This window comes from Thalassophryne amazonica, chromosome 1, assembly GCF_902500255.1.
Source record: "Thalassophryne amazonica chromosome 1, fThaAma1.1, whole genome shotgun sequence".
NCBI classification, from domain to species: Eukaryota; Metazoa; Chordata; class Actinopteri; order Batrachoidiformes; family Batrachoididae; genus Thalassophryne; species Thalassophryne amazonica.
This window is the reverse complement of record NC_047103.1, coordinates 164556817-164582050: the sequence shown is the minus strand read 5'-3', so window position 1 is coordinate 164582050 and position 25234 is coordinate 164556817. Positions and strand designations below refer to the sequence as shown.

Genomic DNA, 25234 nt, shown 5'->3' with positions numbered 1-25234 from the left:
GTTTAAAACTCCAGCTTTTGTGACTTCTTGATTATTCTTCTCTACAAGAGTCAAGACAGACGTGAGACCACCAGAGCAAGAATTTTAGCTGAGGAAGCTTCTGCGATTTGAAGTGAAACGTCCTCGCATCAAGCAACCCAGTCCAGTCAAAGATTCAAGCTTCTCTACCTTCAGGTAAGAGAAAAAAAATAATTTTAACACATTAATGGGTTGGATTTTGTGCTCGGAAACTTCTGAAAATTAAATGTTTCAATTTATTCAACCTGATGTTATAACAACTACAATCATGGCGTCCCCCATCATGACTGATCATGCGGTAATATTAAAAAACTACTTTGGTATAGTTGCCAGTGTGACAGTATTTGCAAAGATGTCTGTTACTGATGTTGCCACTGGCTCAAGGCTACAATACAACAACCTAAGACCTTTTCTGACTTGGTCACTGCAAGCAGCTGTATGTTTGTTGGAAAAACAATAACTCACAAATATGTTATTGCGGAGTTCTATATTGTTTTCTAAGTTGCTCAGAACTCAGAACTTCTGAGCTTGGTTTTTCTGAACTTACAGCCACCCTGAACACAACATTAGGCTAATGTTATCATGGGGCCAAATAAATGCAATAGACCTTTAATTATGATTGAAAGTGTAAAAAACAAAAAAACTATAACAAAACAAGCTGTAATTTTGTAATATACCACAAAAACAAAGGTACTTTATAACTGAATTTGAATACAAAGTATCTTTTTGTCTTTACTGAAAAATGAAATAGCAATATACTTTTAAATTAGCAGTCTGATATTATGTGATGATTAAATAGAATTCTTTTTTTGCATGAGCTGCCTATATGCTAACTAGCTATGCTAGCTAGCTATGCTATGCTAGCCACTGCAAGCACAGTTTTCACTTGGATAATAAGATAGGTATTTTTAAAGGATTGTCACAAACTGTAAACGATATCAACATGCTTTTGTAACAGAATTTATTAAGACAGCATTTATTTTAATACAACTGGACCATGTGACATGGTTAGCTCGTATGATACACTTAATGGCCATCATATCAGATGTCAGCAGTTCCGAGACGAGTTGTGATTGGGTGTTGATGTGAAATATTCCTGTGCATTACTTGAATATTTTTTTTTTTTGCTCATGGGAATGTACTTGGCTTAGTGGATTAGTGGTTAGCACTGTTGCCTTACAGTGAGAAGGTCATGGGTTTGATTCCCACTTGTGACCTTTCTGTGTGGGGTTTGCATGTTCTCTCCGTGTTTGTGTGGGTTCCCTCCGGGTGCTCCGGTTTCCTCCCACATTTAAAAGACAAGCAGGTTAGGTCAATTGGAAATTTTCTAATTGTACAGGTCTCCCTTGCAAAAGAGGTCTCGATCTCAATGGGACTTACCTGGTTAAATAAAGGTTCAATTATAAATGTAGCCAAAGCCGATATTTGGAATTTGTCTAATAACTGACATTTCCAACCAAACAAACACAAAAGACTTTGCAACAAACACCTTAGAAATGAATCATCTCTTAGACATCTCAGTGTTACTGACAGGTTTGAGCAGTTACTGCATTTAAATTAAACCTTGACAAGTGATTATACAAGATTCTATAACATTTTATACAATGCAGTCACACTGCCAAATACTGAAGTATAAAGCTGAGCGGTACACACGAGCGAGCGGTGTATCTGTCAGTGCCAACAAACTATTACATCAACATGCAAAGCCTGAGTAAGCACAGCATCAAACTGCAAGCTAATACAAGTTTGTCAAATCAGGGACATATTTGTCGTGGCAGTTGAAAATAGTCTCCAAAGCTGTGTAAATACAAATTACTACAGTGCCATAATACTCAACAAAAATATAAACGCAACACTTTTGGTTTTGCTCCCATTTTGTATGAGATGAACTCAAAGATCTAAAACTTTTTCCATATACACAATATCACCATTTCCCTCAAATATTGTTCACAAACCAGTCTAAATCTGTGATAGTGAGCACTTCTCCTTTGCTGAGACAATCCATCCCACCTCACAGGTGTGCCATACCAAGATGCTGATTAGACACCATGATTAGTGCACAGGTGTGCCTTAGACTGTCCACAATAAAAGGCCACTCTGAAAGGTGCAGTTTTGTTTTATTGGGGGGGGATACCAGTCAGTATCCGGTGTGACCACCATGTGCCTCATGCAGTGCAACACATCTCCTTCGCATCATCCGTGAAGAGAACACCTCTCCAACGTGCCAAACGCCAGTGAATGTGAGCATTTACCCACTCAAGTCGGTTACGACGACGAACTGGAGTCAGGTCGAGACCCCGATGAGGACGACGAGCATGCAGATGAGCTTCCCTGAGATGGTTTCTGACAGTTTGTGCAGAAAATCTTTGGTTATGCAAACCGAATGTTTCAGCAGCTGTCCAAGTGGCTGGTCTCAGACGATCTTGGAGGTGAACATGCTGGATGTGGAGGTCCTGGGCTGGTGTGGCGTTTCTCTGAAACGCCTTTGGAGACGGCTTATGGTAGAGAAATGAACATTCAATACACGAGCAACAGCTCTGGTTGACATTCCTGCTGTCAGCATGCCAATTGCACGCTCCCTCAAATCTTGCAACATCTGTGGCATTGTGCTGTGTGATAAAACTGCACCTTTCAGAGTGGCCTTTTATTGTGGGCAGTCTAAGGCACACCTGTGCACTAATCATGGTGTCTAATCAGCATCTTGATATGGCACACCTGTGAGGTGGGATGGATTATCTCAGCAAAGGAGAAGTGCTCACTATCACAGATTTAGACTGGTTTGTGAACAATATTTGAGGGAAATGGTGATATTGTGTATGTGGAAAAAGTTTTAGATCTTTGAGTTCATCTCATACAAAATGGGAGCAAAACCAAAAGTGTTGCGTTTATATTTTTGTTGAGTGTATGTTTATGCAAAAATCAGCATTCATTTGGGTTGATGCTAAACTTGGCAACCTCCTGCACATCTCTGCCCAGATGCTGGCTTTGGAAAAATGCACACAAATTGATGCAAAAGCACAATTCCCCAGAACATAAATAAATCAAATCTGCAACAATCTGCACACCTGCCAGTGGATAACACGCACCGACTCCACAGCCTCCTGGTGACGGTCCAACCACAGCTACTTACCTTTGCAATTTGGACGCACCAGTTGAGCAGCAGCTGGGATCCAATGTTGTCCTTGTGCTCATGCACGTAGTCAAGGAGGCAGCCATGTGGCATGAGCTGGGTGACCAGCTGGATGGTGGGGCTCAGGCAGACACCCAACAGGCGCACCAGGTGGGGGTGCTCCATGCTGGCCATGATCAGGGCCTCCTGGGTGAGTGGGGCAAAGACAAACATGGACTAAAAAGACTGTAAACAGAAGGAAGTATGTAGCACTCAAACTTCCTGGTGAAAAGCAGTGGACAGCACCATCATCAGGGCTTCCTGGACACACCGATCCACGTTAGACCTCTCATAATGGGTGGACTGGAGTCCACAACAGCAGCAAGGTAGATATGAAAAACAATTGTTTTATGGTAAAGGCACCAAATGTTTTACATTTTTTAAAAACATATGTCATGTCAAATTGTACTTTTTTCCAGTTGACAAAAAAAAAAAAAAAAAAAAAATCTATGTAATTTTGGTTGGAATGAATTCAGGGGTCAGAAAGACAGAAAATGCCACTTAAATCAATTACTCATTTAAATCAATTAAACTGATATAGATGAGTAATTGATTTAACAGATTTGACAGGAAACAACACTTAAAACAATTACTCATTTAAATCAATTACACTGATATCGAAGAGTAATTCATTCAACAGATTAGATAGAAAATGACACTTAAATCAATTACACCGATATAGATGAGTGATTGATTTAACAGGTTTGATAGAAAACGACACTTAAATCAATTGCTCATTTAAATCAATTACATTAATTTAAATGAGTAATTGATTTAAAAGATGTGATGGAAAACAGCACTTAAATCAATTATTCACTTAAATCAATATCATTGATAAAATTAAAAAAAAAAGAAAAAATGAGCTTGATGTGATATCCAACCATTTTTATTGCATATTAAAAATGTCAAAATTTGGTGCCTTTATGATAAACCACGCAATAATGGTGATATTTTACACATATCTGTCCCATTACAGAGACTGTGGCTCATTTACGTTATGGAACAACATCTAGTTCCATTATTTCTGTCCATAAAAACAGCAAGCGATTTTCAAATCTTTATAAATCTCCAATAGTAACATTGTTTCTTTCTTCGTTTCTTTATGGCATAAATCTCAGAAGATTGTTGAGTGGTTAAGTGCCCAAAAAAGTGTGGAAGATCATCCAATCTTACACCAACAATCAGGCCCATAAATATTTGTACAGTAACACAAATGTACAATTTTGCCTCTGTAAGCCAACACAATGGTGTTGAAGCAAAACCATCACAATGTGCTTGTAGTGTTCATGTTCAGTTTTTATTCAAAGGGTTTAACAAAAAAAATTACAGGAACCATTTCTGAAATACAGTCATTTTAATACACTGTCCTCCATTTTCAGTGGACATAAGTAATTGGACAAAGTAATATAACAATTATTGTTAAGAGACAAGTGAGGGGGCATTTTCCGAGTCAGTAAAAACCATGACTCGTGATGTAACAGACACAACATCCAAGATGCCCATTTACTCAAATCCCAGCCACAGAAGCCTCTAAGTCCTTCAGAGTTGCCTGGGTGTCTTGGTAGCATACTGGACTGCGATTAGACAGTTGTCATTTGCACCAAATTAAGCTGGTGGGAACCATATTTTCTGCACAAAATGTCTACAAAAAACAGTGTTCCCAACAAAAGAAGACTTGGGGGGGGGGGGGGGGGGGCAGGGGTACACAACAACCCATGCTATAGCAACGGTTGAGATGCTATGTGTCCACAATCCATGGTGATATAGCCAGAAGAAAAACACATTTTCAGTGGAGCAGATCATTAAAGAGAATACATCTCTCTGTCAATCCATAACAATAATTCCAAGCACTTCCTACTGAAGTTAGATGTTTAAATTAAGACTCGTGGGATGAAGACGATATCTGCATGTGCAGCATCTGTCCGTGGAGCATTCCTGCTGTGTGGATACACTGCAGAAGTCTTCAAAGCTGCTTTGTATTGAAACTCTCCAAAGCAGCATTTTCATTGATATTTTAATATGTATAAAACTCTGAGTTTCTTAAAAGCTGCACCCACATATGTGCAGATTGCATGTCTTGATGTTTGCTGATTTCAGGATGTGTTTGATTTCATTAGGGGGCAGTCTCCTCTGAATGGTTCTCCCATGTTTGAATTTGCATTTTATTCCTCTCATCTATCTCTGCAGCAGACGGAAGGAGAGATTTGAGCAGTTGGGGTTCAATGCTGCACCAGTTGTTCCAGTGGAGCTTCACCCGTGATGAAGTGTTGTAACAAGGATGAGTTGATACTAATGCATAAGATGCACTGAGCACATTTAATTATAGTCCAGCTAAAATCATTAAAAACAAAACAGCCCTTTAGATGCAAAAAATGATACATCCATGCCATTTCAAAAGTAATACAGTTTGTTTTTTGTGCACTGATATTTTCATAAATGGGGCATCTGTCTCTGAGTGGGCGGGCCTTTCTACCTAATGAATATGCAACAGTAAATATTTGATTGACTGCTTATCCAATGGGGGCGTCAAGCTGTTGCATCGCAACAAGAAGCTGAGGTGGTGTCACATTGAATTCTGCAATACGGACACATATTTGTTGACCTGTTCCAAAAATGTTAACAATTTCAGCTAATGACAACTGTAAGTGTTTATACTTCACTCACATAATTAATTCCAGTAACATCAATGAAAAAAAAAAGTTATTTTCAAGATGAGTCCATTGTATTTATTCTCTCAAAAATATTTTGTTCCTCTGGACTCAGTGGATCGTATTGGACACAGAATCATTCTGCAGCCTGCTGTTAACTTTTCCTTGGAACAATTCTCTGCAAATGCTCTCAGGTCAGGTTTGGAAGAAGTTCCTGGTGCCATATTTTTTGTCTGCTGCAGCCAGGCAACATGTGGGTGTGTCCTTGGCCTCTTCCAACAGCTGAGGTCCTCACTGAGGCACTTGAATGCTTGATTATGTAAATTGAGAAAGGTGCCAAGTGGTCCAAGTGTTGAAGCTGATGCTCCTTCACAATGCAGGTGATACTCCTCAACCGAGTCTCTCTAAGTAATTGTTCATCAACACCCAAGGGTCCTCAAAGACATGTAGGCCACTGGTTAGCATCCAAGTCTCAAGATGTCTGCTGTTTCCAAGTAAGACAGGAAACAGCAGACACCTGAAGACTTCATTCAACTGCAAAGATAATGGAATCACCAAACCCCTCATGAACCCATGACCTCTTTATAGCTGCTGCAATCAGAGTATCTGTAGATTCTGCAAAGATCACAGCAAAGTCAAGTTTACTAAATCCTTCCCCAACAACAAAAGCACCTAAGCCACCAGTTTTCACAACCATAATTCAATTCAGTTCAGTGTTATTCTATTTATATCGCACCAAATCACAACACAAGTTGCCCCAAAATACTTCACAACAGAACTGGACTTGGGTATCCACCTGCTCTGGTCATCACAAGAACAATCACAGTTAGAATTTAAAACAGTTAACATGAGCAACACTCAATGCTACCCAACAGCCAGTCCATACAGGCAATGAACTCCATAGGAGCCAGAACACATCCCTGAGGAATGCCAGTTTTCAGTCTGCAAACTTCTGAGTTTCTGCCCTGAGTTCTGCATGTACATTGCTTGTCCTTTAATTTGGCCATGTAGGGTATGAACAGCTGTATTCTCCAAACCTAGACATATGGCAATTGCAGGAAAATTTTCATCTCTGGAGATTCTTCAGCTTCATGCCAGGTACACATGCATGTGATACGTGCATCTTGCACAATTGCAAAATTGAAATATGTTTGATATCTAACTGGCTGTATGCCAATAAGCTGCCAGTCTACACAGAAAGAAAACCATTGGCCTTCTTTTTGCACAGTGCGATGCCAGGGGGCGCCAATACGACACGCAAAATGAAATAATGATTATTCCATCAAAGAAGAGCATAAGTCGTGACAGACACTCTGCACGCTGCAGCAGGGGCAAAATATTTTAATTTCACTTGACCTTTTGGAACATTCGCTTCTACTATTGCCTCTTGTGCACGTTTTTTCATTCACACTCTCTTGACAGCTCTCCGCCACTCTCCAACACATGCACAAGGACACACACTCTCTCTGTCTGTCTGTCTGTCTGTCTGCATACAGCAAATGGTCGAGGAGGTGTATATGCAAGCCTCGGCCCTGGGGCAGCTGATAGATAAATGAGGTGCCTTTTTAAATTTAGATGCTAAAGAACAAGGTTAGAGGAAGTGTGGTTGCAGCGGTGGGTGGTTGTGGCAGCTGTGGCTGCGAGTAGATTAATTCCAAACAGGAGGGGGGCCACAAGCCACAGAGGGGCTCTTGGCACCATCAGCGTCCTGATTTAAGCAGAACCTCCCGGCCCAAAGAAGTGGCACTACATCTCCACTTCATAAAACCACCTGCTTCCACCCAAATGCTCCACATTATACAACTGTCACCACCTCTGCAATGGGCACATCCCACAACATGGGATTGTTCGCCACCAAAGAGAGAGAGAGAAAGAGAGAGAGAGAGAGAGAGAGAGAGAGAGAGAGAGAAAGAGAGAAAGAGAGAGAGAGAGGAAAATGTGCTTTTGTTCTTATTCTGTGAAGAATAAGAAGAAAGAACTGCGAGTCATAAAGCACATCAGGAGCATCGGGGAGCATGTTACAAGGACTCGCGAACATGTGTATTTTGGTGACTGTCCGTCCTCTCCCTGAGCGCTGACCTCCATTACTGGGCCGTGCTGACCCTCCTTCACCATCTTGCTCACTTTCCCACAAACACCTGGGTCGGGCCCCGCGGAGTCCCGCGCTCGCTCCAGCCTTTCAATTCTGCACCATTTCTGTGTCTAAAACACACAAAAGAAACAAAACAAAACAAAAAATCTACAAAATTAAATTGTGTAATCACATATTTGCATGTCATGCATCAAATAATCAACCTGGTCAGTCAGGTTAATGTATTTAGAGACACCGGCGAAACACCTGCCTCCATCACAGGTCACACGGGAGCCGTATGTTGCATAAATATGTGTGTGCGTGTGGACTTTGGGAGTGTGTTTGGAGCTGGCACTCCACTGGCTGGTTTCCCAGTGGTGAGGCGTGAGCCTGCCTTTAGATTGCTGTTTAACAAGCCGGCAGACACAGCATATTGGCTCTGGATGGACGGAGACTCCCGTTGGGAGAAACAAGGAGGAGAGCAGAGATGGAAGGAGCAGAGACGGGAGGTGGAGGGACAATGCAGTGAGAAAAGAAAAATAGACCAGAGGAAGAAAAGCCACTTTTACCTCCACCGAGATGATGAAGATTCGGCTCTTTTTGCCAATTTGTGCATTTGTTGAACCTTTATAGATTTTGTGCAGCGGGGACACACGCTGTCATACCCTCATGTGGTAGCCTGTGTGGGGCACCGATTTCAGTCCTGTCTGCCTCTGTGTGAGCAAACTAACTTGAACGGTTTATATCCAAATTGCACCAAACATGGCTGAAGGACTGAGAGTCAGCTGAGGACAGAAGGGTTTGAGTCAGAGAAAAAGTGCTTAAAAGTGAAAGTCACAGGTTAAGATTAAACCTTTTACCCCATGCTTATATTGCATGCATTAGGCATGTTTACAGTGACTATTAGTTACTAATGAGCACAAATATTGAGTCATTTATAACCTTTATGTTGGTCACATGACCTGTGACCTTGAAAGATCAAAGCCAATTAGAAGAAGCTACCTTGAGGAACTGGTTGCACATAACGCTCAGGGTGCTCTTAAATGTCAGCATGAAATTACAGATTACATTTCTATTGGTCACATGACCTTTGACCTTTGGTGATCCTGAAAGGTCAAAGTTAATAAAAACAGCTATTTCAAGGAACTGGTCAGAGATACACATAAAGCTATTTTTAAACACTAATATGAAACCACCTATCACTTCTATTGGTCACATACCTGTGACATTGGGTGACCTTGAAAGGTCAAAGCCATTTCGAATGGCGGAATCGAAGAATTGGTCTAAGGTTATTGCTAAATGCTAATAATGTTTATCACTTTTCTATTGGTCACATGACCTTTGACCTTGTGTGACCTTGAAAGATCAAAGCCAATTAGAAGAAGGTACTTTGAGGAACTGTTGCACATAACACTCAGGGTGCTCTTAAATGTCAGCATGAAATTACAGATCACATTTCTATTGGTCACATGACCTTTGACCTTTGGTGATCCTGAAAGGTCAAAGTTAATAAAACAGCTATTTCAAGGAATTGGTCAGAGATACACATAAGCTATTTTAAACACGAACATGAAACCACCTATCACTTTCTATTGGTCACATAACCTGTGACATTGGGTGACCTTGAAAGGTCAAAGCCATTGCGAATAGCGGAATCAAGGAATTGGTCTAAGGTTATTGCTAATGCTAATAATCAGGGGTGCACATAACTGGTACGCATTGTGCTAGTGTGTGCTAAACATCATTGATGCACAGCAGAGGGAAAACACTTTTCCTACAATCTGTCATTGCTTTCCTCTTATGAAGCGCTTCCCTTGTGTTTTCTGCTACTTTCCTTATTTACTTCCTGCTGCTCCAGCTGCGGCACCATCGATACCGGTGCAGATAATTCCGTCTCCCACAGAGTCGGCTTCTGAACCAATTATTGGTCATTCGGGAGCCTTATGCGGGAAACGTCGAAGCCTGTGCTACCGTTTTTGATGCAATGTTCTCTGGTTTTGCTCAGCGACCGGCTTCCTTCTCTTCTGATGGTAGCCGTGTCTCATATGTGACAAATCTGCTCCGAGGTGACGTCTTAGCTTGGGTCACTGCGTGGTGGAGTAATAACTCTCCATTGTTAGGATCCTTTAAGGATATCTCCAGGTGTTTCTTGGACAGGCATAATAATGGACACAAAAAAAAAAAAAATTATTTGGGGCTACTTTTGTTTTTTGAAAGGGGTTATAAATTGTTTGGGGATTTAGAGGCGGTTCTGGTGGAGTGAACGACTGGCAGTTCGGAGCTCGGCTGGACTCAGGGATCGTTTGTTTTCATTATTTGGACTTAGGTATTATCTGTTTGAGGTTTGGGTCATTTTGTTTTGTTGTTTTTTATTTCCCTGCTTCCCTAACCCCAACCTCACATGCCCTAAGACCGTTTGTCTTTTGGGTTGTGGGGTGGTGCAGGTTGGTCAGCTGAGCGTTTCTCAGAAGACCTCTGCACCTAGGTGGGGGGGTTGTCAGGGGCGTTTTTGGGTTTTGGTTAGGGCCCGGTTCCACTCCAGCCCCGGTGGGCCTTTGACCGTTCGTCATTGGTGTTACCGGGGTGTGGTGCAGCGGGAACATACCTCAGTCGGAGTGGTGGGCCGATCTGTTGCCGTTCGCCATTTCGGTAGTTCCACCCCTCCCGATAGGCTGTGGTATGGTGGGGTTGGGGCAACCGGACGTCTTTCCGGTTTTCCGCTGCGCTTCGGGGATGGGACCGGGTTAGTTTTTCCTGTTTCCTTCCCCAGCTTAGTAGTTTGTGCCGTTCGCCAAAATTGAGCTAACGATAGGCTCTGGGAGTGATCTGGGGTCTTCGGGGTGCTGGGGGGGTAACAGGGTTTGTCAGTTGTTTTATTTTGCCCCCGGGGTGTTTTAAGGAAGTCCGCCGGGGGTTGGATTCTTGTGTTTTTATGCTTCCTTCCAGGTTCCACCTCCAGGGTTGATGTGACGGTCCTCTGGGGGGGGAATTGATTGTGGGGCCAACTAACCAAGTGTGGCCGGTTCTGGGGTTCCTGGGTTGTGGGGAGGGTGCCTCCTGGGGTTGATGGTACGGTCCTCTGGGGGGCGCTGTTCCTCCGTGTAAACCTGGGGACCTCTGTAAGATTCCGGTTTTGGTTGTCTCTCCTGGAACTGGCGGTAAAGGTCTTCTGGGGGGGGGGGGGGGGGGGGGGGGGGGGGGGGGGGGGGGGGGGGGGGGGGGGGGGGGGGGTGGGGGGGGGGGGGGGGGGGGGGGGGGGGGGGGGGGGGGGGGGTTTCTTTCTTCCCGCTGTTGGATGGGACGGTCCCCTGGGGAGGGTTTGGGTGGGTTTTGTGTTTTTCTTCTATGTTGGGTTGTATATGGGACTTTTTTGGGGTTTTTGTTGATGCCAGCCGGCCTTCCAGCTGCGGTGCCCTGTCCTGCCGTCTGCTTTCTGTCATGGACCCCGGAGGGAAGTGTTGTTCTCGGGCCTGGTCTGTTCGGTCGCCGGGAGGCTTCCCGTTGATGGGGGGGTACTGTTGTGTGTTGGGGGGTTTGGCTGGATGTTTTTGTGTTGTTTTCTTTTCTTTGCTCTCCAGGTGGTATGCAACTGGTTTTGTCGTGGAGAAGGTGCGGCAGAAGAGTCCTTCACCCTCAATCAGCATTATTAGCTGCACCTGTGGAGGATGTTCACGTGCAGGCCTACTGACTCGCAGCACCTGTGGATAATGCGCACGTGCAAACTTAAAGACTTTCAGCTGAAGCAGATAATGAGATGGCGGTCTGCATTAAGCCATGAGTGTTTCAAGCAGAATTGCCGGGAACTCGACCTGTGACGTTCGTTTTGTGAGACGCTGAGGGCCGTGCCAGGGTTTGACACATCGTGCCTGTGAAGGAGGACGGGTGAGGGACACATACTGTCAGCACACATCCGAGGTGATTATTGTCTGAATGATTGTTAATAGTAATTTGGCATTTGTTACGCAGTATAGTTTGAACATTGATGAGAATTGTGCAACTGCTGCTCACTCCGTGGGCGTACGGACTGATGATACTCCACCTGTTGTGAGAAGCTGCTCATTTACATAAAGCTTAAATTCAGACCTGAATGTGTTGCTGATAGTGTGTGCCTCTAAAGGATATTTGCTGTAGCTCTGTTGACTTACCTCACCTTTTCCATCCTTCACAGAGTCAGTTTGTCATGTCCACCTGGGGGGTGTTTTGGCGGTGAATCTGAGTCCAGAAGCGCCGGGCTTCGATCCCTTTGGGTGCTGGAGAGCGCGCCGTCCTTCACTCCGCCAGACAAATCAAATATTTATGTTTGTACACCAAGTATTGCACAGGAGGGGAAATAAAATTGTTTTGTTTGTGGAACCGCTTTCTGGTTATTTAGCGCTGGGTTCGGTCAGACGTTGGTACGCTCCTCAAACCCGCGTCTGCACATAACAAGTTTGTGGGTTATACCATGGAGTCAGGCACTTCTGATTTAAGGCTCTCTTTTCAGAGGAGTTACAGCATCCAAAGTTGTCTCAATGAGGATGTAAAGCTATTGACGAGATAGTCTATCTCACTCACAGAGTTTAGGTAGCTACTCTGTACTGTGTTGGTATATGGCATTGAAGAACATAAAGAAGGAATCATATCCTTAAACCTAGTTACAGCGCTTTCAGAAAGACTTCTACTGTAATGAAACTTATTCCTCACTGCTGGGTAGTCCATTAAAGTAAATGTAAATGTTATTAAGAAATGATCAGACAAAAAGGGGTTTTCAGGGAATACTGTTAAGTCTTCAATTTCTATGCCATATGTCAGAACAAGATCTAAAGTGTGGTTAAAGTGGTGGGTGGGCTCATTTACATTTTGAGCGAAGCCAACTGAGTCTAATAATAGATTAAATGCAGTGTTGAGGCTGTCATTCTCAGCATCTATGTGGATGTTAAAATCACCCACTATAATTATCTTATCTGAGCTAAGCACTAAGTCAGACAAAAGGTCTGGAAAATCACAAAGAAACTCACAGTAACGACCAGGTGGACGATAGATAATAACAAATAAAACTGGTTTTTGGGACTTCCAATTTGGATGGACAAGACTAAGAGTCAAGCTTTCAAATGAATTAAAGCTCTGTCTGGGTCTTTGATTAATCAATAAGCTGGAGCGGAAGATTGCTGCTAATCCTCGTCCTCGACCCGTGCTTTGAGCATTCTGACAGTTAGTGTGACTCGGGGGTGTTGACTCATTTAAACTAACATATTCATCCTGCTGTAACCAGGTTTCTGTAAGGCAGAATAAATCAATATGTTGATCAATTATTATGTCATTTACTAACAGGGACTTAGAAGAGAGAGACCTAATATTTAATAAACCACATTTAACTGTTTTAGTCTGTGGTGCAGTTGAAGGTGCTATATTATTTTTTCTTTTTGAATTTTTATGCTTAAATAGATTTTTACTGTGGTCTTGGAGCAGGCACCGTCTCTACGGGGATGGGGTATTGGGGGGATGACAGGGGGAGAGAAGCTGCAGAGAGGTGTGTAAGTCTACAACTCTGCTTCCTGGTCCCAACCCTGGACAGTCACGATTTGGAGGGTTTCATAAAACTGGCCAGATTTCTAGAGATGAGAGCTGCTCCATCCAAAGTGAGATGGATGCCGTCTCTCCTAACAAGACCAGGTTTTCCCCAGAAGCTTTGCCAATTATCTATGAAGCCCACCTCATTTTTTGGACACCACTCAGACAGCCAGCAATTCAAGGAGAACATGCGGCTAAACATGTCACTCCCGGTCCTATTGGGGAGGGGCCCAGAGAAAACTACAGAGTCCGACATTGTTTTTGCAAAGTTACACACCGATTCAATATTAATTTTAGTGACCTCCGATTGACCTAACTGGGTGTCATTACTGCCGACGTGAATTACAATCTTACCAAATTTACGCTTAGCCTTAGCCAGCAGTTTCAAATTTCCTTCAGTGTCGCCTGCTCTGGCCCCTGGAAGACATCTGACTATGGTTGCTGGTGTCGCTAACTTCACATTTCTCAAAACAGAGTCGCCAATAACTAGAGCTTGTTCCTCGGCGGGTGTGTCGCCGAGTGTGGAAAAACGGTTAGAAATGTGAATGGGTTGGTGGTGTACAGGGGCTTCTGTTTAGAACTACGCTTCTTCAAAACAGTCACCCAGCCGGCCTGCTTTCCTGGCTGCTTGGGATCTGCTGGGGGACAGCTAACAGCGGCTAAGCTACCTAGGGCCGCACCAACTACAGGGACCTGGCTAGCTGTAGGATTTTCCAAGGTGCAGAGCGGAGTCTCCATTTCGCCCAGCCTGGCCTCCAAAGCTACGAACAAGCTACAGTTATTACAAGTACCGTTACTGCTAAAGGAGGCCGAGGAATAACTAAACATTTCACACCCAGCGCAGAAAAATGCGGGAGACACAGGAGAAGCCGCCATGCTAAACTGGCTAAGAGCTAATAGCTGCGCTAAGCTAGCGGATTTCTAAAAAGACACAGTGAATAATGTGAAAATAATTTAGAGGTGATTCAGCAGAGGGAGTGCTTAGTTAAGGCATGTGAAGATTACACTGTGAATAAATCGTGATCTAGTTATCTAGATCAATCTAACTACGCAGATTAAACAGCTAACAGATTCAGCAAAACACCGCTATGCTCCGGAACAGGAAGTGATACAATACAGTGAGAGCCAACCACCAGTAGAGGTCAGAGGTGCACTTTAAAATTTAGTGTGTAACCTCAGTGCAAACTCAGGAGCTGGGGATGAAGAGGCAGCATTTAGTTACTTCATCACAGGTGTGTTTAGGGCATTACATGAATTAAACCAACCAGACCATCATCTGTCATTGCATTTAAGAGGGCTGAAGAGCTGAAACGGACATGTTGGAATTTTGATGGTGGGGTGAAGTGAGATGTTTTCTGGCAATATGCACATTTAGCCACCACCAAAGCTCCCTGGGGTGAAACATTTGTTCCTCCTCCTCCCCCCACCTGATCTCCTCCATCCCATCAGGTGGACACAGACTCTGCTAAATCTCAACCACGCTATGGTCAGAACAGTCCTGGCATATGAACCCATCATGCTCCCCCCCACCCCAATTCAGTTTCCTCACATTTTGATGGACATTGAATATGAGCACTGCATTTTAAAATAACAAATGCATCCGTTGGAAAGCAGCACTGATGCTCTGCCCCAGGTGTAAGATAGGACCCACGGTTCCTTTTCCGCGTGACACAGAAGAGAATTGTGGGACAATTCACAGACAAAGGGAAGTGAATGCACCAGTGTGTAACTTTTTCCTCATGAACAAATGTGACAGGAAGGAAAATGAATCAAGGGTAGAAAAAAAAAAGTGGCAAGAGGACAGAAGGTGGTGAGTGATGGCGGATACGAGGAGGGAAGAACTCCCCGGCTGACTCCCGTCCTCCTCCTCTTTAACCTTCCATCTCTCTCGGATTCCAATAAAGCAATAACTCATAAACAAGTGGTGTTTTAATAGAGTCTGGTTCAATACATGCCTGGCTGTGTGGTGCGGCGTAGTTCACTTTATTGCTCGCTCTCACTGAGGTGGTCCTCTCATAAGAATTTACCACCGAGTGCACAATCCCACAAAGTGACAAGCTTTCTTCGTTTGACAAGGCTAACGCTTTACAACACACACACACACACACACACACACACACACACACACACACACACACACACACACACACACACACACACACACACACACACACACACACACACACACACACACACACACACACACACACACACACACTGTTCCAGTGTAATAAATACTCACATCCATGAACTCCACGTTGGCTTTCGGACCCGTGGTTTCGTTTAGGATTTTAATGGCGACGGGGATCTTCACCGTTTCACCTTCTGGGACCCAGATGCCCTGAAAAACACAAGTAATCATCATAAACTGCCTACTCCGAGTCTCAATAAACATACCCAAACATGCTGAGCTATGATGATTCTGATTGCAGCTGCCTTCCCGTTTCGGTCGTGCAAGATTTCTTCTGCACGTCTGCTTCCAAAAGCACCGTCTTGAATTAGTGCTCGTCAAGAATCCTTTTCACATCTTCAATAAAATTTCACATTGTAAGACAAACTGTGTTGAAAATTAGAATGAGAAATAAAAGATTTTCATGCACGCTTGAAAATAACGCCAAAGCAAAATATCGCCATGGACTGAGTGTATATGCAGATTAAGTGTGGTGTTTTGCAGTAAAATATGAGTATAAAATTAAAGAGGGCAATTATTAGAGGAATTTAAAGGAATGTAGAGTCGGCAGAGCGTATAGTATTTATTCACTGGGTTTGCTGAGTTTTCAGGGTGATATGAATCATTTTACTAAGGCAGAGAACTTGGCAAGCAAAGCAGAGACTCTGTTCCAGGTCTCTGAGTCGCCCTGTGGCTATATCTGTCAGAACTATTGTAGAAGAGAAAATGTTTATTGCCTTCACAAAGAAAGTAATGATTTCATACACATCTGTTGGTTTAATAGGGAAATTACTCAACATCCACTTCAATAAAGCAAAAGTTGGGAAAAGAAAAATTTAAGGTAAGCGGCTGGATGGCGTTATTTATTTATTTATTTTTGCTTTTAATCAACTAAAATGTGCAGAGCGGCAGACATGCTTCAGGTGCAGGTTGTCTTTAAATGCCAAAATGTTCTTTAGCAATACACTTGAAATCATTCCATCTCTCCTACCTGATAGACATCAGACTGGGTGAATCTGATTTAGAATCTGATCAAGAATTTAGATGCAAAATATTGCAAGTCCAAAACTACAATTTTTTTAGTTGAACTCAACGTGCACTTGGCTGCTTAAGTCACTATCAGTGTCCAAAATATGAAATTGGAACAAACCATTTTAATTCTGTTTTCTAAGTCTGAACATTTTAAAATGCATTTTGCTGTGAATTCACAATTAAACCCACTTGAGAAAAATGAGCTTCTATTTAGTCACTTAATTTGTGATGGGTGTGTTTTGGTATAATCTAGACACCAATGTGAATTTCTATTTCGATATCAAGATAGAAATTCACCAGTTGCTGGTACACCTCCTATAAGAGGTGAACTGCTATTGAGATGTCAACCACAGAAGTGAGAGGTTTTCAGTAGAGACACCAAAGCTTGAGTGTGGGTACAGCAGCCATGCACCAGTTCGTTCACTTCTTAAGTTTTGTGTTTTTCCATTTGTTTTAATTTTCATTTCATGCTTAAATTTAAATTTTAATTCTGTATCATTGTAGTTTGGTGCACTAATGTGCTCCCTGTGCTGCACCTTGCACTCCCTTGCACGAGATGTAAGATAGCCCCTTGAAGTTCAAAATAAATAAATAAGTAAATAAATATGTATCACATATGTATTTTCACGCCTGTCGGTTGCGTCATTTGCTTGTAAGCAGCCTTTGTGTGAGGATGGGTGGAGTCTCTCGTCATTTTTTCTTTGCAAGGAAATGGCAGAATGACTGGAGCAGCACTACTGCATCACATTTTGCCAGAAACTGGGTGACAGCCAGGTGGAAACCATTTGGATTATTTAGACGGCTTTCAGTGACGATGATATGGGCATCACACAGATTAAGGAGCGGTACAACCGGTTAAAGACGTCCGCACAACGGTGGAGAGCGAGCCACGCTCCGGGTGGCCATCAACACGCTGAAATGACCAGATCATTTCCAACATGAACGCTGTGGTGATGCAGGACCATCGTGTGACTGTCCGAGAAACTGTGGAAGAGGTGGACATCAGCACTTTTTCGGCACATTCCACTGTGACAGAAGATTTTGCCATGAAAAGAGTTGCAGCGAAATTCATCGGCACGAAGCTGATGGCGGAACAAAAGCGCCACTGTGTTGAAGCCTCACAGGACATGTTGTGACATGCCCAGCTCTTGCACCATTCGGAAGATTTAGACGGCTTTCGGTGGCTTTTCAGTCGTGTGACTATCCCAGAAATTGTTGACGAGGTGAGCAGTCACAACATGTCCTGTGAGACTTCAACACGGTGGCGCGTTTGCTGCGCCATCTGCTTTGTGCCGATGAATTTCGCTGCAACTCTTCCATCCATTCATCCATCCATTTTCTTCCGCTTTATCCGGAGTCGGATCGCGGGGGCAGCAGCTCAAGCAAAGCCGCCCAGACCTCCCGATCCACACACACCTCCCCCGATGAGCTGCAACTCTTTCATGGCCCAAATCTTCTGTCACAGTGGAATGTGCCGAAAAAGTGCTGATGTCCACCTCTTCCACAGTTTCTTGGACAGTCACACGACGGTCCCACATCACCATAGCGTTCACTTTGGAAATGATCCGGTCATTTCAGCATGTTGATGGCCGCCCGAGCGCAGCGCACTCTCCACCGTTGTGCGGCCGTCTTTAAACCGGTTGTACCGCTCCTTAATCTGTGTGATGCCCATAGCATCGTCACCGAAAACTGTCTGAATATCCGACTGGTTTCCACCTGGCTGTCGCCCAGTTTTCTGCCAAAATTTGATGCAGTCGTGCTGCTCCAGTCATTCTGCCATTTCCTTGCAAAGAAAAAAACGACGAGAGACTCCACCCATCCTCACACAAAGGCTGCTTACAAGCAAATGACGCAATCGACAGGCTTGAAAAAAAAAAAAATCACACATGCGCACGAAGGTTCAAGGTTGGGTCATGCAAGCACACATGATTCAAATCCATCAGGTTTTTGAAAAAAAATAAAAAGGTCGGATACTTTCTAACAGACCTCGTACAGTGAACTTGAGACTTGCATTTATGTGATTACTAATTTTAACTTGATTAAACCTAAAATATCTCTTTGGTCAAACTTATTACACTACGTTAACCTTACTGAGTGACTTGAAATATGTCAATTTTATATATGTTTTGTAAAATTATTATGAAACATTTTGAAAAGATTTAAACTGGTTTCAAGTGACATTTATCACTGAATAAAGTGTAACAACTCTGGAATTCATCCTCATCACTCAACATTAGCAAAGTTTAATGCTGTCACACGTTCACTGTGTGAACTTCATAATAATGGTTCTTCACTGTGTGATAGTATTATGTAAACTTTTGTGACATATCTCAACAAAACAGCAGAGTTGCAAACACAAAAATGTCTACTGACTGTTCAGCTTTAGCAGTGAAGTGTAAATTAGCACTTTTTTAAAATGTAGGTTTATCATTTGTACACATACATGTATGGGTGATAGATTTTCTGATTTTATTGCATTGTTTCAAGAATGTTCTCCTATAAAAGGGAAACATGTGGTAAAAGAAACATGGTGTGACACAATCGTCAAGTCCATTGTGTTGATGTAATGCAGCCGTCAGAAATTTTAACAAGGGTCGCCACAGCAAGTTGGCAAAAGCAAACCAGAAACAGAGCTCATGGCGAAGTGACATGCACGTGTAAACACAGATACACACGGACCTTGTAAACTGTTCCAAAAGCTCCTGAACCGAGAATCTTCACCCTCTTCAGCTCCGTCTCTTTCAGGATCCTCAGCTGAGCCTGATTAGGTGCTGTTCCACTTGGCGTCAAGGGTTCCACCAGCTGGCAAAACAAGCACATACTTTGATGACATACAGTTTAAAACATGCAGTTCACTAACTGTACTTAGACTGAGATTTGAATCAACAAAGATATATCTTCTTTGGTTTTGCTGTCTAGAACAAACCATTCTCATAGATTTATGTTTAGATTAAAAGGTCTAGTCAGGTCTGGGAGGATGCGCTCCTGCCATGTGTCGCCACATTCAGCGTACCATGGAACTGCCCTGGGTCCTAGATGGCCACCATCCAAGCAGACAACAGTTCCATCCCCAATTACTGGAAACAACCATCTATGTACTACAACCAAGTGAAATGTGGGTGTGTGCTTGGTCTTCTCCAGCCGCTGGGGTCCTCAAAACTGAGGCACCTGTGAGCTTGATCATGCACAGAGAAATGCGCCACATGGCCAAAATGTCATCATTTACATTCTCTCACAATGCAAGTGATACTCCTGATGTGAATCGTCCCACGTAACTGCTCATTTGACACAAAGTCATTCCAGCAGTAGCCAAGGATCCTCTGAAGATACCTAGTACCAAAGACATCCAGTTGTCACCTTCGGTCCCGTTAACATCTAAGTTTCACAACTGGACAGTTAGACAGGAAGAACCAGGATGTGGACCTTTGTTCTCCTGCAGACATATCAGCAAACATCTCTTTCCAAGGACCTCATTATCCCAGAAGCTCTTGTCAGGTGTCTCTCAGAGGATGAGGACCTTGAGACATGACATCACTGCTGACATAAGTGAGTTCACAGGTTGACATCATGCTTAAGCTGAGCTGAAAATGATCATCCATGCTTTCATTTCATCACGTCTGGACAATTGCAATTCACGGTTCAATAGCCTCAGTAAGTTTTCTCTGGATCGCTGACAAACACCCCAGAATGTGGCTGCAAGGCATCTTATAACATCCTCATGTGACACCCAATCTGTCCTCTTTGCATTGGCTCCACATTCAGTGCAGACTACAGTTATGAATCTTGATGATGACTTTTAGAATTCTGCACATTCAAATGCCTCTACATCAGTGAACTTCTGCACCCTTATGTAACACGCAGGTCTCTAAGGTCCTCGAACCAGAACCTGTTGGTTGTACCAAGGTCAAGGCTGAAGACCAAAGGAGACTGTGTGTTTGAGGTTGTGGCTCCCAAACTGTAATGGATTAGTTACAGTCAGGAGGGGAAACATGAATCGGGACGTGTGCATCATTTAATGACCAGGTCAAAATTTCCTCTGAAAATTTTTTCTGCCAAATGTATTTGATCCATTATCAAAGCATGTACTCTTCCAGTACCAGATAAAAACCTATTGTGTGGATGCAACCAAGGAAACTGACCGTCTCGGCAGGCTGATAAATCACATTAAAAATGGGAACTGTCAGACGAAGCTTCACGCCATCAATGGAACCCCTCATCTGATCTTGGTAGCTTCCAGAGACATTGAAGAAAATGAGGAGCTACTGTATAACTACGGTGATCACAGTAAAGCCATTCTGGCTCATCCTTGGCTAAAATACTGAAACCTAGACTATAAGAGTTTATATTTCAGATGTGATGCTCCATTTATGTAAAAGATGCAATAGATAAAAGGCAAAAAAACAAAAACAAAACAACAATCATTAGTTCACTGAAGATGATGTTAATCTGATTTCTAATTAAGTCACATTTCTGTGTTTATAAGATAAGACTTTATTGATCTCACAGTGGAGAAACTCACGTTACATCAGCTCTTAAAAAGACACACAGGATGGGTGCAAGTGGAGGAAGATGTGCATAAAACAGCGTGTACAAGGATAGCAATAATAATAATAATACTTGTAACAATAAAATAAGAAAATGAGGTAGAAATAGAAATATATATATATATATATATATATATATATATATATATATATATATATATATATATATCAAATCAAATCAATTTTATTTATATAGCGCCAAATCACAACAAACAGCTGCCCCAAGGTGCTCCATATTGCAAGGCAAGGCCATACAATAATTACGGAAAACCCCAACGGTCAAAACGACCCCCTGTGAGCAAGCACTTGGCGACAGTGGGAAGGAAAAACTCCCTTTTAACAGGAAGAAACCTCCAGCTGAACCAGGCTCAGGGAGGGGCAGTCTTCTGCTGGGACTGGTTGGGGCTGAGGGAGAGAACCAGGAAAAAGACATGCTGTGGAGGGGAGCAGAGATCAATCACTAATGATTAAATGCACAGTGGTGCATACAGAGCAAAAAGAGAAAGAAACACTCAGTGCATCATGGGAACCCCCCAGCAGTCTAAGTCTATAGCAGCATAAATAAGGGATGGTTCAGGGTCACCTGATCCAGCCCTAACTATAAGCTTTAGCAAAAAGGAAAGTTTTAAGCCTAATCTTAAAAGTAGAGAGGGTGTCTGTCTCCCTGATCCAAATTGAGAGCTGGTTCCAGAGGAGAGGAGCCTGAAAGCTGAAGGCTCTGCCTCCCATTCTACTCTTACAAACCCTAGGAACTACAAGTAAGCCTGCAGTCTGAGAGCAAAGCGCTCTATTGGGGTGATATGGTACTATGAGGTCCATAAGATAAGATGGGACCTGATTATTCAAAACCTTATAAGTAAGAAGAAGAATTTTAAATTCTATTCTAGAATTAACAGGAAGCCAATGAAGAGAGGCCAATATGGGTGAGATATGCTCTCTCCATCTAGTCCCTGTCAGTACTCTAGCTGCAGCATTTTGAATTAACTGAAGGCTTTTCAGGGAACTTATATATATATATATATATATATATATATATATATATATATATGCATATATAAACATGATTGGAATTAAAAAATAGGAGCATCTTATTTACAATATGTGAAGTATATATATGAAGTATATACTGTATTACGCCTCTTGGTCATGTTGGTTCATGTGACTCGCTCGGCCTTTTTTGTTAAAGTAAGAGATAAGGTCTTTAATGTCTGGTTAATAATAGATGTGTAGTCACCAAATGTAGTCATGTAGTCATGTAGTCACCAAATGGCCAAAATGTCATAGGGGATGCTCCCTCACAATGCAGCTGATACCCTTTATCCTTGACTGTCTTAGTAACTTAGTAACTAACTTAGTAAGTATGATTTTTTTCTACTTCTCTAACTCTCTTTGCATAGCTTTGCATGAATTAGCTGTTAGCTGTTTTTCAGTTAGCTTTATATACATTAACTGTTTTGTATAGCGATAAATACATTTTAGATTCAGATAGTGTTATTTTAAGTCAATTTTAGATTGATATCTTTATATTCATTTAGCTATTTGCATATCTTTGCATTAATTTATGTTCAGTTACCTGTTTTTCAGTTACTTTCAGATTCAGTTAGCTTTATACACACTTATCTGTTTTCATAGTGATAAAGGTTTCGACTGTGAATGTTTTAAATGCATTTAGATTTGGTTAGCTTTATATTCCCTCAGCCCCAACCAGTCCCAGCAGAAGACTGCCCCTCCCTGAGCCTGGTTCTGCTGGAGGTTTCTTCCTGTTAAAAGGGAGTTTAAAAGGGACCTGATTATTCAAAACCAGATGATCAGTTAGCTGTTTTACAACTACCCTTTCAAGAATTTTTGAGAGAAAAGGAAGGTTGGAGATTGGCCTATAATTAGCTAAGATAGCTGGGTCAAGTGATGGCTTTTTAAGTAATGGTTTAATTACTGCCACCTTAAAAGCCTGTGGTACATAGCCAACTAACAAAGATAGATTGATCATATTTAAGATCGAAGCATTAAATAATGGTAGGGCTTCCTTGAGCAGCCTGGTAGGAATGGGGTCTAATAACATGTTGATGGTTGGATGAAGTAACTAATGAAAATAACTCAGACAGAACAATCGGAGAGAAAGAGTCTAACCAAATACCGGCATCACTGAAAGCAGCCAAAGATAACGATACGTCTTTGGGATGGTAATGAGTAATTTTTTCTCTAATAGTTAAAATTTTGTTAGCAAAGAAAGTCATGAAATCATTACTAGTTAAAGTTAATGGAATAATCAGCTCAATAGAGCTCTGACTCTTTGTCAGCCTGGCTACAGTGCTGAAAAGAAACCTGGGGTTGTTCTTATTTTCTTCAATTAGTGATGAGTAGAAAGATGTCCTAGCTTTACGGAGGGCTTTTTTATAGAGCAACAGACTCTTTTTCCAGGCTAAGTGAAGATCTTCTAAATTAGTGAGACGCCATTTCCTCTCCAACTTACGGGTTATCTGCTTTAAGCTACGAGTTTGTGAGTTATACCACGGAGTCAGGCACTTCTGATTTAAAGCTCTCTTTTTCAGAGGAGCTACAGCATCCAAAGTTGTCTGTTGTATGGTTGGGGGTGCCTGGCTGCTTTTTGTTTCTGTCTTCTGTTTCTGTCTTTTGTTTTTCCTTCCAGGTGGCACGCATTTAGGACTGAGTGGCTGTGTGGCTGAGTTATCAGGACCTCACCCTGATCACCTGGGGCTGATCATGTGCAGCTCGTCAGGACTCACAGCTGTGGTGCATCTACGCGGATTGGAGCATGGGTGGCATTTGAGTCTGGAGTACACAGTGTGTATTTGCCAGAGACTCGACTTTGTGACCAGATGGGTGAGATCGTCATCTTGAGAGCCATCTCATCATTATGGATGCAGAGAACGTCCAGGTTTGATGCCATGGTCTGTGAAAGAGGAGGGGGTGAGGTCTCACGCTCGTCAGCACACTTCCTGAGGTACGTTAGGGTTTGTGACTAACATTTGTACAGTCAGTAAATGTGGTGTCCCTCACACCTTATTATATTGAGCTGTTATGTTAGTCGTTTATTCAGCTTCCACTGCAGTGATAATGTGAACTGGATGTTCTATGCCTGCAGGGTGGGAAGCTGATTAAGTGATTAAGCCAGGAAGTGTTTGCTGTTTGTGTACACCTTTGAGTGGTCTCTCTGTGTGTGGAATGTGGACTCACATGATGGTTTCTTCTTTCACAGACTCGGTTTGTCGCGGCCACCTGGGGGGTGTCGGCGGGGTCCTTGGGTCCGAATTGTTTCTGGCTCCGGACCGTTAGTGCTGCTGGGAGCACACCATCATCTCCACCTCGCAGACCGCGCACTCATTTGTTGTATTTAGCACGTCACTGTTATGTCATTAAATTTTGTTATCCTTTGTACCGTGCTCTGCTTATTTCATACTGGGTCCTTCGCTGGTCGGTTCTCCGTCCTGCGTCCAACACATAACATTGTCTTCAATGAGGATGTAAAACTATTGACGAGATACTCTATCTCACTTACAGAGTTTAGGTAGCTACTCTGCACTGTGTTGGTATATGGCATTAGAGAACATAAAGAAGGAATCATATCCTTAAACCTAGTTACAGCGCTTTCTGAAAGACTTCTAGTGTAATGAAACTTATTCCCCACTGCTGGGTAGGTCCATCAGAGTAAATGTAAATGTTATTAAGAAATGATCAGACAGAAGGGAGTTTTCAGGGAATACTGTTAAGTCTTCTATTTCCATACCACAAGTCAGAACAAGATCTAAGATATGATTAAAGTGGTGGGTGGACTCATTACTTTTTGAGCAAAGCCAATTGAGTCTAATAATGATTAAATGCAGTGTTGAGGCTGTCATTCTCAGCATCTGTGTGGATGTTAAAATCGCCCACTATAATTATCTTATCTGAGCTAAGCACTAAGTCAGACAAAAGGGTCTGAAAATTCACAGAGAAACTCACAGTAACGACCAGGTGGACGATAGACAATAACAAATAAAACTGGTTTTGGGACTTCCAATTTGGATGGACAAG

General features: G+C 42.6%; 1 protein-coding gene across 1 annotated transcript in view; it reads right to left on the bottom strand.

Annotated features, from left to right (window-relative positions):
* The window catches only part of LOC117517414 (receptor tyrosine-protein kinase erbB-4-like), an 886935-nt gene that overhangs the window by 79259 nt on the left and 782442 nt on the right, over positions 1-25234 (bottom strand). The window contains exon 20 of the mRNA XM_034178423.1: positions 3149-3334. Within this exon, the coding sequence (XP_034034314.1) occupies positions 3149-3334 (186 nt within the window). The remainder of the gene's footprint in view (positions 1-3148; positions 3335-25234) is intronic.